This window comes from Montipora capricornis, chromosome 5 (genome assembly GCF_036669925.1).
Source record: "Montipora capricornis isolate CH-2021 chromosome 5, ASM3666992v2, whole genome shotgun sequence".
Lineage (NCBI taxonomy): Eukaryota > Metazoa > Cnidaria > Anthozoa > Scleractinia > Acroporidae > Montipora > Montipora capricornis.
The window spans coordinates 4,857,610-4,871,578 of record NC_090887.1 but is presented as its reverse complement, the minus strand read 5'-3'; the positions used below and the strand labels follow the sequence as shown (position 1 = coordinate 4,871,578).

Sequence of the window (13,969 nt, the reverse complement as noted above, 5' to 3'; positions counted from 1 at the left end):
CTTAAAGTGATAAGTAGCAGAAGCCACAGTACTCACGGTACTTACGACTAGAGGCATCATAAACATTAAAGGAACTAAAAGTATGTCTTGATTTGACGTGTCATTTATGGAGGCAGAAATGTGACACAGCATAAGAATAAGTGAATGAAACTGGAGATGTGAAAAACGACTGATTTGCATGCAAGAAATTTTTTCCTGCAAGCCACCAATTTCCTGCTGAGCAAGAAGGAAATTTAGCATAATTTATCGTGGGAGCATACGGAACAAATTTCCAGTGGGTTCCTTGAGGGTAACTGGATACCACGTGCACAACCTCTCGACTGAGCGGTCCGAGTTGCAGAACAGAAGTCAGGGTCACGCAATTTTCGTTCTTACCTTCAATAGTGAGAGTCACGCAACACTTGTCTTCTCCAAAGTCGTTTTTCACCAGACAAGTGTACTCTCCTTCATCTGATTTCACGACATTTTCGATCTCCAGCTCAGAGAAATCTTCCGCTGTCTCGATAAGCACGCGACCCTCATCCTTTAGCGGGGTTTTTCCCTTGTACCAGGTTCCGGATGGAATTGGGTTCCCGGATATTTCACATTTGAAAGCGACAGTATCGCCGATGCGGGCTGTCTGTGACTTGGCTGCTTTGTCAATTTTGGCAGGAGCTACAGGTTGTGAGATCAGCGTATATACAAAGTAATGTTGTTAATGTGAAACCACTCATGATCTACCAACATGTGACCTCTACAAGCGAAGGCTTCTGAGCAGTCAAATTTAACGACAGAGATTAATGCAAGCAGTTAACGACTTCAAACAATCAACAATTCAAATCATGTGCACTGTTTGCTGTTTCAAAGAGCGCTTGCACAAATTAACGAATTATTGTAAAACAGTGCTCCACTCCAGTTTTCACCAAACCAAGTCTCCATTAACGTCTTCATGTTCCTGAATACGTCGTTTGGAGTTCCAGTCCCAAGTACGAGGCCAGTCGTGTTCCGTGCGATATAGCTGAGATATATTCATTTGGCTGAGCGGACTTTAGCCAGGTAATCGGACAATACGATTTGGTCGTCATTTCATAAAACGCGGGCACGGAGATGATTTGTGACGTTCGACACTTTTGATGGATGTGTACAAAGGTCACAAAGGAATGAACTTTGTAGGGCGATTTTTCTAAAAATTAGCCATTGCCTGCGTTGATCTGCCGTAAAACTCAATATTCATTTTGCGCGGAAGGCTAAACATAAACTAGTACTGGATGTTACTGAAATGCAATCTGAGATCTTTGTTTAACACTTGCTTGCCTAAAATTAAGCAACAGCTATAAATAGAGTAAACTATCTCACATCACCCTCTTGTAAGGCATCACTTCTTGAACCGTTTCAATTATTTGGTTGACAGTTTTTTTAAGCAGTTTTTGTTGATTTCTTCACTCATAACATGCCCAGGGTCACAAGTATCGGGGAGCAGAAATGTCAGAAATGAGAAGATAATCAGTAAGGATTCCAATGAATTTTGTTCAGAATAAACAGACCAATTTTGCCAAACGAAGCTCTTACAATGTTATTATCCCAAGATACAACTTATCTTGAGGATTGATTCACATCGATGTCAAGAAATCTACCAATAGTTTTAACACTGATTTTTAAAACAGCGTTGGAGTAAATAGATCTCGACTTCAAACGGGAGACTGCCTCAAGCTTGCTGGATGAAGACCTGTTTTCTAAAAAAGACACGGGTACAACACAAGGTTTCACATAAAGAGGTCACGTTTTTGTTCCGTTTACGATGAAAACATTACTCACTTTTTACTGTTAAGAATGTCGGCGATAAAAGTGATAAGGAATAAAATTTTTGCACCTACATGTTATGAAGGTAATGCCGTTTTCTTGACAAAGTGTACGAATGACGTGAGATCAACTCGCGGACCCCTTTCACATACCAGAGAGCTCAACGTCGACAAAAGGCACTGAGAAAATTATTAAGTGGCAAATGGAGAAAAACTGAACTAAGAAGACAGAGCACCTACGATGCCATCTAGTAGTATGCAAGAGAACAAAGATTTCGTACACTTCTGGCGGATGCAATGCTCCGAATGTGGAGCAAACCGCTTTAAGTTGGGAAGCCAGCAAAGAAAACCGAGCATTGTTTGATGGGTTTGAATCGCATGTACCCTTGAATCTGGGATTTGAGAGAAACCTATCCCGGCTTGAACCCATAGAAGATGTCACCATTAAACCACGCAACGTGTAAAAAATCCACAGAAGAAAGTTACAAACAGCATAGAGGTAACACGATTTACGAGGAAAAAATCCAACCTATCGATTTAATTTGCCATATCTTGTTGAATTTACTACGCAAGGGAATACTTGTGAGCAATCGAACCTCACATAACCGAAACAGAACTTGTACTCTTCAATCGCCGTACGCGTGCTAAAATGCCATGACAAATGGTGACCCTCTTATGTTGTTTAAAACTTCCAGAAAGGTAATCAAATATCATGTATTTTAGACTTACTCTTTTCATTTGGCATCGTGTTCAGTTCAGCTAAAGAACTAGCAAATAGACAACCCTTGCGAAAACACACACAATTTTGCAGATCAACAGCTATGCTATCTGATAGTAGTGAGATTTTGACCTGTGATCATTTAGAGTTTTTTGTTTACATTGATCGATCAAGAGTAATGAAATCAAATAGCAACAGAGTTAGTTTGATAACAACAAGAAATGTACGTGCATACCGCCTTTTATAATTACAAGTCACGCAACTATGACTAGCAACGATTGTCTGTTTGCGAAACACCGGTCAATATCACAAGCATCATGGTTATTGGCAGGCAAATAAGAGAAGATTCGAAGGTTATCTTGCTAGTCAAGGGCTAAGGCTTGCTTATTACAGGCCTTTCCACAGAATCCTATGATGCAGACCTGAGTGGAATCGACAAGCAGTAGCTAAATTTGTGAAAGCTACATTGGCTGTTCGCTAAAAACGTACGTTTTACAATGGAAAAGAAAAATATGATGCAAAATAACGCAAATGTGGAGTGCTATAACAAAAACCATAGAGCATTTTAGGGCATTCACGATAACAATTTTCACTTAATGCGACTAATTGCCATATCTACTAATGGATCTGCATTCTTGTAGAGGGTGTATTTGAGTGAATTGAACATCTGGCGCCAAACTTCACAGGAAGAATTCCTACTATCACAACTTTTGCACAGTGTAATGTTACATCAAAAGCCAAGCAAAACGAGACGAGACGCTTCAAAACGACGATGACGGACCAACAAGTGTTTCCCGTGGAACAATAAACAGTAAATCGATTCGGGTGGAAAGGTACACTGACCACCCGCGGATGACTCACGATTTACAACAGATTCAGTTTCACTGAGTGATAACAATGAAATAGTGTTAAGCAGGGGGGTGGAGGTGGTCCTCGGGCATCCTCGTTCTGAAGAGAGAGTCTTCATTACAGTGCCCAGTTCCCCAAATTAAAACGACTTGAAAGCCAAAAAAAAAAAAAAGAAAGAAAGAAAGAAAGAGAGAACAACGTCAATTGCACGGCACGACGTTTAAAATAAATTAACGAACCAATCAACGATTAAACAGCTATCCAACGGAGTCAACGGAGACGAGAATTCGAATTTTAGAGTCACCTTTGAAGTTCAAAATAAAGTCCCAGAACTGCTCGGTAGCCTTCATTTGAGTGGTCACATGTTAGTCTTTTAACCACTATATAGCGTATGAAATATGCAATATATGTACCATACCATGGCATGCATATCCAAGTGGAGCATTATAGAAAAACTCTCCAGTCTACTAATTTCGTGCATGTGGCCTAAAAATACATTGCGTATTCTTATACAAGTGGCATGTGTATCTGTTTATAATGTTGTCATCATTTAACTGTGCCAACCACTGGCGGGAAGAAAGAACTCTGTGTTTCAACATCTCCACTTATGCCCAGAAATGCACGCAACTACAGATGCGCGCTCAATTTTTGATACCCAACACGAAGTATTTGCTACCTATCCGACAATAAAGTACAGTAAACACCCGCATATAACAACACTTTCTTCAGGTTTAGGCTGACCGTGTTCTTATTTCAGGGGTGCTTAGTGAGAAATCAGCCTGCAAGTGTTCTTAAAATGTTCTTAAAATTGGTTTCAGAAATACTTTCAGAAATAATTAAAATTATATACTACTAATAGATTTTATAGTTTGTAATGGTCGCGAACACCATAGTACTTTGATATAAGTTACTGTACTGAATTGTTTCCTTATCCTAATACCCTTTCCCTTTTTATTAAGAACATGTTTTATTTATCAGGCTGACTTTGTTCTTATTCATATGGTGCTTTATTGGCCAAATTTCAGCCTGATGTTCTTAATCCACTTGTTCTTATATGCGGGTGTTTACTGTAAGTGTAAGGTTTAGCATAATTTTTTTCGGCGACGCGAGGACTTGGGGGCGACTTTGTGACGTTGATTCCCGGGGGGAGAGGGAGGGGGGTACTTAAGGAATTTCTCAGTGGGGATGTGCCGCTGGGACCCTGGAACCCTTAGCCTATACCAGACCTACAATCTTGGACAGAATAAAATGGAACAGCAAACCCCCATCCACCTCAAAACAAGGAAAAACCCGCGCAAAAGCCAACCCGTGCCCTTTTCCCATCCTTGTTTGGGGGGGGGGGGGGGGGGGGTACAAACTTCCCATCTATTTTGTCCAAGATTGTAGTTCAGCTGAATTATGCTACCCTATACTAGGGTAAACTCCCACCGATTTCCATCTAAATCGCGAATTTTTTATATTTTTGAGTGGTAATTACTGGTTTTCTTTAGTCTTGATAGAATCTTCAAACCGACTGGACAGTTTCGTGAAAAATGATACCCTATTCTAGACCCAAACGCTATGATTTATATGCTCTATCCTAGAGCAAACTGCTTGAAAACCACACCCTTCACAGCGGCACATACCTATATAGTCCATACATGGCAGTACCTTCCCCGGGCGTTGATTGTCTGTATTCATACACGCGAGTAATAGGGAGCTTAAGCACGCGCGTGTTTGAGACGCGGACGGCAACCGGAAGAGAAAATTTCTTGTGTTAGGATAGTGGTGTCTCCCAGCTTTTTACACTAATCATCTCAAATTGAGAAAAGATACTTAGCAATGAAAATGTGGTTGTATGAAAACAGGTTAAAAGGGAAAACAGCTTACTTCCGGTTGCCGTCCGCGTTTCAAAAACGCGCGTGCTTAAGCTCCCTAACAAGAGAGCAAAGGGCACGTTGTGACGCTTATCAAAATCGTCTTGTATCTAATTACGTGTATTTCTAGACAAGACCTTGATTTGCACATCAAGAAGATACGATAAGATATCTTCACTGAACACGAAAGCTTCACCGGAAAGCAAAGAGTAGTTCTAGCTACAGTAAATACTACGCAGGATCAATAACGTGAGGTCATTTAAGATTTTCACACTTGACTCGAGATCAATGCTCACGTGGCCAGTTTGTCGATTTCGGACAAGAGAAAACTAATATGCAGAATTGCGACCCGTTTTCTTTGAAAGAGCTTGCCTTTTTAATGTTTTGAAGCCAAGAAAATAAAAGCAAAGGTTTTAAAAGACTTTATATTACCAACGCTTTTAACATACAAACCCCTGAAAAGTTTCGAGGAAAGAAAGTACTGCTGAGAAACTTTTATTCCAATGGTCAAACTAAAGAGCAAAATCACTGTTTGCCTTTGTGAAACAGAGAATCTCCATAAAAAATACAGTACAATTTTCCCATAGCACACAGTATATGGCCGCCATAACCCAATATGGTTGCGTGACATCAAACGTAAAACACAACGTGTTTGGCAAAACAAAAACCACACATACTGAGTCTTGACAATGCGTGATTGAGTCACATTTAGCTGGCAAGAATTTCAGAAAGTTCTTTGTTTTAAAAGAGGCGAGAAGACTTATTTGTCAAGTCTGATTCTGGCAGATTTCAAAATAAAATTCAATTTAAACATTATTAGAAACAACACCATGAAAAATTCCTTTAGCACTATTTGCATTTCCGTTTTCTGTATAAGGGAATCTTTGCTCACGTCACTGTTACATTAAAACACCAGTTTGTTTACAGAACGCATCGTGCCATTTTAATACAAATTGACTTCAACAGGTAAAAGAGCGCGCTAAGTTACTTTAATCTCCAGTTTTAAGCCTTTTAGCTTTGATAACGAGTGAGTCATTAGCCACCGATAATTTTCGGGGAGCAAGGGGGCCAATGTTCCCATAGCTCATTTTGAAAGGACCATGACTTTCAATATTCAGTACTTTAATCTCGGCTGACTGATCAAGAAAGCGATATCTAGCCTTGGGCTAACGAGCGAAAAAAATGTAAACAAAGATTCCCCTATTGCTCGCGCTGCAGTTCTTAAAGTCGGGTTACAAAGAGTTCCACAATTTTGCCTAAATAGCGTCCGGCGATTGTAACATGGGTTGTCCGGTTAGCCGACAAGTATGCAAAAACTTCGTTTAGTATGACCATGAAACTGATTAACGTTACTTAGCAGTGCTTTCCAATCACCCGTAGTGACCATTATACGATAAAGCGGGATGCAATCTTTGAACTACCCTTTCCTTACAATAATTAAATCACTTACCGTTCACAATAAGATCAGCGGAACACGAAGCCGTCCCATGTTCATTTGTAGCTGTACACTGATATTCTCCTTCGTCCATAGCACTTGTTTCAGAAATTCTTAACGTCACGAGGTCGCCATCGTTTCTAAAATCAAATCTTCCACCTTCCTTAATTTTGTCACCGTCAACAAACCATTTAATGTCAGGGAAAGGATCTCCTTCAACTCGACAACGAAGCTTAGCGGGGTCACCGACGCAAACTTCCACATCTTGGAGTTCTCTGAGAAATTTAGGTTGAGCTGAGGATCAAAATAAGATACAAATGTCTTGTTTTTTTTAGTTAATTTTACAAACTGTTAGCCAGAATTAAATTCGATCCCTGGGACATCACGCATCTGCACAACGAAATCCTCGTTACAACACTGAACCCACTGCAACCAAACTCTAATGCAATGAACTAAACTCGTCAGACCTTGGGTACCATGTTAAATCAAGGACCACCACAGAGCACCAAGAGGGACTCTAAATCGTTCAGGAAAAAGCTACTTTTACTTCAAATGAACAAGAATACCAAGTGCATTAATGTCACGTATATAACTATACAAAGGGAAGATCATAAAAATGGAAAACAAGGTATCCCTGGTTTTGTTTACGAGTGAAATCACTGTTTGGAGCAGCTTACTGCAAAGTGGATAACTTTTGTTAATTCAAGATTTTCACTGATCGAACTAGAAATGGCAAATTAGTGAAAGACAAATAGCGACAACATCAATAAACTATGGTTTGAGGGAGGGAGTAACCTATCTCGATGCTTAATTCAAATTATCACGATGACCAGTATTTAGAAACGAAGTACCTCTTCGCAATCTTCGTCTCGCCCTTCGTTCCTCGGCACGCTGGTTCGCGTTAGGATCTTGGCTTTGAAAAGATTTGTCGAAAGTTCGTTCAGCAGAAGCCGCTTGAGAACCGTACGTTCGCGAAAACGAAGTATAAGATCGTGAACTCATTTCATAACAACGACCGTATTCAAAACAAAGAACGAGGCGTGATCCAGACAGGCTTAACTGTACACTTTAGTATTTCTGCTGCTCGAGGAAACAAGTTGCGGAATTGACTCGGAATTAATTAGTCGTAGACGAAGTCAAAACATTATAATTAATACTGGCATTAATTGAGAAGCAATGAGCCGAAAAGGATAAAGCATAACAATAATTGCACCTTTCTTTACAGCATCAATAACACTGAGACTGATACAAAAACCTTTACATTTCCAGTTTACGGCTTGGAAAGTCGCAAAGTTTTAACACCTTCGGCGTCAGGGAAAACCAAGTTGTTGCTATATTTGAACTAATTTGACATTACTACGTCCTATCACACTCCACCTTTTCGATATTCAAGAGATAAGGCGGATTATGTACAATGGACAAAAAGAGACATTGCATCTGACAACCTAACACAAAAGCATGTCACATTTTCCAAAGAAAACCGCAAATTACTGAATCATAATTGGTCAAGCTTTAATATTTCTCGCTCAGAAAGAATCAAAAGTACCGTTACGTGGCATAGTACTAGACATCGTTATTTTTGAAGGCTCGGTCACTTTTTTTTTTAAAGGGAAGATGACTGGATTTGCCAGTTTTTGAAAAATTTTGAAGCATTATGAACTACTTCATTTAATATCTCTAGTAAAGTTAGAGCTAAAATTTTCCTAGTTTTCAGTCTTGTTTTGAAAAAACAACAAACAAAAAATTAAATCATTTTACTAAATTTGAATGAAAGACAAATCCGTCTTAGGGTTTAACTGATCATCCGAACTTTAGTGTGGTACTATCCTGGAGGTTAGCCGCGTCAAGCTAAAAATGTTCCAAAACAACTGCGTGATGCATAAAGTCAATGACCATCCTACTCAGGAGAGGTTTCCCTTCTTCCCTCTTTTGCGAGAACGAAAGGAATCCTCTGCAGAACATTGGACGAATAATTAAACTCTTAACCGGTTTTAAACCCGCTATGACCTGTTTGAGTTTTAGCGACTGAACATGCCCATGCGCATTCGTGAAAGAAGATCGAGGATATCCGGACTATGGCCACTTCCAATTTATGCGCGCAGTAAGTAGTGAAGGACAATTTTTTGTAACCGTTGACAACCACTGTTGTTTCAAATTTCTGAGGGTGCGTAGACGAGTCGTAAGTCCGTGATTTGCGGATTTCCTGCCTTGGAAGTGGCCAAAGTCCGTGTTCTTGGTGCTGACCAAAAGAAAAGCGGACTCTGGGGACGAGATTAACAAATCCTCTGCGGAGCAGGGTAGTCAATGACTACGTGAACTTGGAAACTAAACTGCATGTATTCACTGAATCTCGTCAAGTACATGATTACAGAACTTACCTCCGCTCACTTCACTCAATCGCTTAAGTTCCGGTTCAGATGCTTCGCTACTCAGTTCCTGAGAGATATCTAGACCAGCCTCCAAGGCTTCCTGGCTTTCTGCATCGGGTATTTGGTCGTCAAAACCTCTTTCAGCTAACCAGCTTCCTGGAACCCAGCCTTCTTTAGTCTCACCGTCTTTCACCGTCTGGACGAAGTAGAGATCTCGGCCAGAGCGGAGGACCCTCACTTCTTCTCCTCTTGCGATAACTCTCTGGTGTGTTGCGCGTTCTAGTGTTTCCTCTGACAAGTGGTAGGTCGCTCCTAGTTGTATATTCTACAAGAAACAATTGTAGATTTTACAATGAATGCGAAATTCTCGCGCGCTCATTGGCTAATTGTTTTTGCCAATAAGCGGACAGACACAAATTTATAATTTATGCCACAATGACGTGATATTGATCGCGTCAGATTGAAGTTTCTCGCATTTTTGTCTCGCGTTCTTCTCGTGCTTTGACTTAATTTTGACACCTCTGCCTTTTTGTTATTGTAAAAAACAAATCGATGTCAGTTTTTCGTGCGTCTGTACTGTTGTTGATCATGAATTTCGTCATAACATTGTCAAAGTAGTCTGCGGATCCAGCGGATGACAATGTCATGACGAAATTCATGATCAATAACAGGACAGACACACGAAAAACTGACATCAATTTGTTAAATTGACAAGAGCACAAGCAAAGGATTGCAACCGGGTGTTACCCTCCTCTCGGCTTTGCTTGTGATTGGTTGAAACAGACACCTTTGAAAACCTTGAGCAGTTTGCTTAAAACTAGAGAGACAGTTTTTTTTTTTGCGTTATCCCTTCATATTACAACACGTTTAGAGTCTTGCTGGAAAAAAGGTAAAATTGAAAGGTTTGGATAACCCCAGCAGCTGAGAAGATATTAAAATTAAGATTTGAACCCCGTCCTTAGGCAAGTTCGGAAGGCAGGGTATACAGTAGGCTGATTGGAAGATCATTGAGGTGAATTAAAAAAGTAAAGGGCCAAGTAGTCTCCTGTGCGGCACCTCGCAGGTTCGTTAACTTGCACTGGATAATTTCCCATTAGTATAACATTTTTGACACCTATCACTTTCGTACGAAGTAAAAATCGTAAAAACTGAGGACGAGGATAAATGGCAGTATAAAAATTACGTCGGAAATGGACAGTTAGGATACACTTTATTAAGGCTAACATCAAGCGATTATCTCAACGTACGTTTTTTGGCAATATTTGGAACAACAATTCAAATAACGATAAATCACACAGAAATAAAAGTAAAACTCAACGATAACGTAATCATTACAGATGATAACGCGCATTTCGCATACCAGGCCTTGAGGCTCAGGCGAGTCTGGAGGCGTGATCGCCACATACTGTTTCTCAACCTCTGCTATCAACCGCGAGTACGAAGGACTGGATATAGTCTCTTTGACAGTGGTAACTAGGTTCTGCCCTTTCTGGGTATCGATGGCAACCTGGACCAGACGTTCGCCGAAGACAAGGGAGGAAGTTGGTGATTCATCTGCGGTGAAGTTGAAATGAAATGAAGAAAAAAAAAATTTAGTTTAGCACAAATAACATTTTTGTTCGTTTCAGCAGATTCCGAAATTCTTTTCAAAGCTATCTCTAATTATGAAACAGAACCAAATTCAGTTCCCATAACTTGAGTAGACCTAACGGTCGTACTTGTAATCGATTTCCGAGACGTTTTCGCGTCCTTTTAAAAAAACACTCAAGATTTTAACTGTTTAAAAGAAACGCAATGCAACACAAGAAAGAAAACTTTCCTCACCATCACTGAGATTAAGCAGCCGTTTGATATCTTGAACCCAGGCCTGCTTCGACCATTTGGTCTTCGTCTGAAATAACAAACAATCGAATCGTCGGTTTGAAATTTTCGAAAGTTTAGGATTAATGCACCAGAAATGAAGGAGTAATAACTAAGTTGGTGAATGGTCCATTTGACATCCGATGAACAATTTGAACGCTTTGAAATTTCTCGGAGGTGACCAAATGATGATAAATCAAAAGAAAGTGTTCCCAAAGCTAGAAAGAAACTTCTAACCTCAAACGTGTGCAACACCAGAGCACTCGTAACAGAAGTACCGACCCACACCATAAAATGGCGAGGTTCACCCTCAACATTTTCCGTCAGGCCCACATTTCCACTGGTCAACTGCAATGAAATAAATGAATTTGTTGGTAGAAATAACGGCTGCATCCCATCTAATAAGGACACAAAATTATAACGTGATCACGCTTGACAACACCCTAATCTCAAAGCAAATGCACCAAAAATGTACGAAGAGAACAGGCGAATGGAAAAGGCTGGCAAATCCATGTACTAACAGAGGAAGTCGAGCACTGGTCAATTATCGCAAAGTACAAGGCTTCAAGAATTTCGCTTCAAGGGTTTCGTATGTAGATCGTTAAAATACCGTGGAAGTCGTTTGCAGGAAAAAAAAGACAAAAAGATCAGCAGCGGACCGCACGAAAGTAAAGTTGTCAGCGACCTCATCGCCTGACAGAGTGACTGGAAATAAGCAGATGAAACGTCGGGATCTATATTTGGAATTACTACATCGATGGACGACAATTGAAGGAATGAATTACGAATGTGAGCATGGCTTGAAAAACGAAAATTAGCGCAAGAAGACGTCACGTCACAGAGGCCGAGAGTTTCCTTAACAGAAAGTGTTCGCTTACAGGGGATTAGAATGTACAACGTCAAAATATCAACGGGGGAGTTCGTTAAGAGGAACAAATTGAAAATGTATTTAGAAACTTCAAACCTTGAGCATATTCTTAAAGAGAAATTTCCTTCCCCCTTCCTTCCTTTTCGTGTTAACGATTCCCTTCTCAAAGAGGAAAACGTCACGCTCTTTGCCTTTTCCTCTAGCTTTTTCTTCCCAGAATAAGACGACTTCCTACAAACGAAAATAAACAAGAAAAAAGTTATCACCATCCGCGACCATTTCTTAGTTTCAGCCGCATATGTCCAAGGCAGATGTGATAAGTTTGGCTATTAGCAAAGGGCCCAAAAATACGGGCAACATTTTTCGTGCAAGTTGTCGCGCAACAATGTTGCGTTGCAAGTTGAGATGGTTTGTTGCGGGTATTACCACCTTCTTGTGAAACAAATTTCCATGTTGCAAAAATATAAAGCGACGTCTACTTTTCGCAACATAAAAATTTGTTGCACAAGAAGGTGGTAATATGCGGCAACAAACCATCTCAATTTGCAAAGCAACATTGTTGCGCGACAACTTGCACGAAAAATGTTGCCCGTATTACTGGGCCTTAACGCCTTAGTTACGACTCATTTTCAGACTCCATGTACGTCATGATGCACTTTTTGATTTTGATTTTTGCTACGGTGCTGAACAGTTTACATAATTAGTTTAGTTTACCCTAGTTATTACAATAACAGGGTTAAAATTGTATAGACTTCAAAGCACAAATTGACGTTAATTTGCGAAATTTTGAGTGTCTCGCTCCTTTTTAAATAGTTTCATTCATCGTTTTAACATGTCAAGGTCTTTATTCACAAACTCCATGTTTTTAAAGCTTAGACAGAAAAGACGAAATATATTCCTTATGTTGTCTTATCTTACTTGAGTAGGAACAAGGGAACTAAGAAACTGTAACACTAAGGGTGCGTTCGATTGACCCTATTCCGGAATAAGAATACGCGGAGTGATGATTTAAAACTGTATGTTTGGCGTTTTGAAGCAACAAGGATAACAAAGATTTGTTTAACATAGCATTTTAGCGGGTGTTTGACAATTTCAATGTGAATCTCCGTAAAAGCGAAGGACTTCTAACTTCCTATTCCGGAATACGGAATAAGGAATACGCGCTCTATGATCAGGCATGCTATTTTACGTAGAATCTCAGTTTTTGTTTTATTGCCATAATCCTTATGGAAAAGCTTCAGGTTAAGTTTAATACACCGATTTGATGAAAATTTATTCTTATTTCATTTTCTCACTGTTTCGCTTGCACAGGATCTTTCCGGTTAGAGTTAACTATGATGACGTAGAAGGAGCATGACAGCTCTTCTCCTGGTCTTGATAAAGCTGTGGATTATTATTAAAACAATATTTATAAGATGTTGTTTAAACACGAAGACGTACTACAAAAGAGGTCGCTTCACGCTCTACTTTTGTTCGAATCATAGAAGCACAACTGATCATCCAAGCTGGAGATCAAAAAGCAGCAACAAAGAGATGGAGCCCCTAAAAGATATTTCTAGCGCGAAAAAAAGGGACGGGAAATTAAAAAAAGTCATGATAGCCCACATATAGAGCACAAACCATTGTTAACGTTTGGACGTCTACTGTTTATTTCCATATAAGGTGATCTGGGATAACATGGCGTTTTTTGCCTTTATTTTGGTAACCTTACGTAATGCTGCGTGAAATACGACTGACATCATAACACTGTTCTCTAATCACAGAATTTCATCAAAATATCTACGAGACCTTTAATATGAGATCAAAGAGCTCTGGAGGTAGTCTCGAATATGAGCTTCTTGACATACAAAAAATAAACATCTTCAAAAATGAAGTTACACCATCAAAAGGGTCTCATGCGTATTGGCTCCCATGGATACCACTTTTAAGAAAGAATGAAGAAAGCGAGTTTGCATTAACGATCTTCCAATCCTAACTTGAGCCGGCTTTCTAACTTACCATTCGGATAAGTCTGCCAAGGTCGGCCAAAGGAATCTCGCCCTATAAGAATATCAAGAAGGGAATTTTATTAAAACATTAAATCATTTGGAGGGTTTAAGACTATCAGCGTTCTAACTAACCAGCGTTCTCACTGACAAGTCGTCAAGTGGACATTCAGTTTTTCGCACATTCTGATTGGCTAACCTAGAGGTGACTGGCAAGTAGCAAACGACGGAAAACAAAATGGCTTCCCGTT

The 13,969-nt window shown here is 39.8% G+C and overlaps 1 protein-coding gene across 1 annotated transcript in view; it reads right to left on the bottom strand.

The window, feature by feature from the left end:
- LOC138049179 (muscle M-line assembly protein unc-89-like) overlaps positions 1–13,969 on the bottom strand; it is a 139,236-nt gene that overhangs the window by 16,368 nt on the left and 108,899 nt on the right. Inside the window, 8 exon segments of the mRNA XM_068895353.1 lie at positions 376–654; positions 6,652–6,930; positions 9,015–9,330; positions 10,366–10,559; positions 10,830–10,896; positions 11,103–11,213; positions 11,830–11,964; positions 13,732–13,773. Coding sequence (XP_068751454.1) covers positions 376–654; positions 6,652–6,930; positions 9,015–9,330; positions 10,366–10,559; positions 10,830–10,896; positions 11,103–11,213; positions 11,830–11,964; positions 13,732–13,773 — 1,423 coding nt within the window.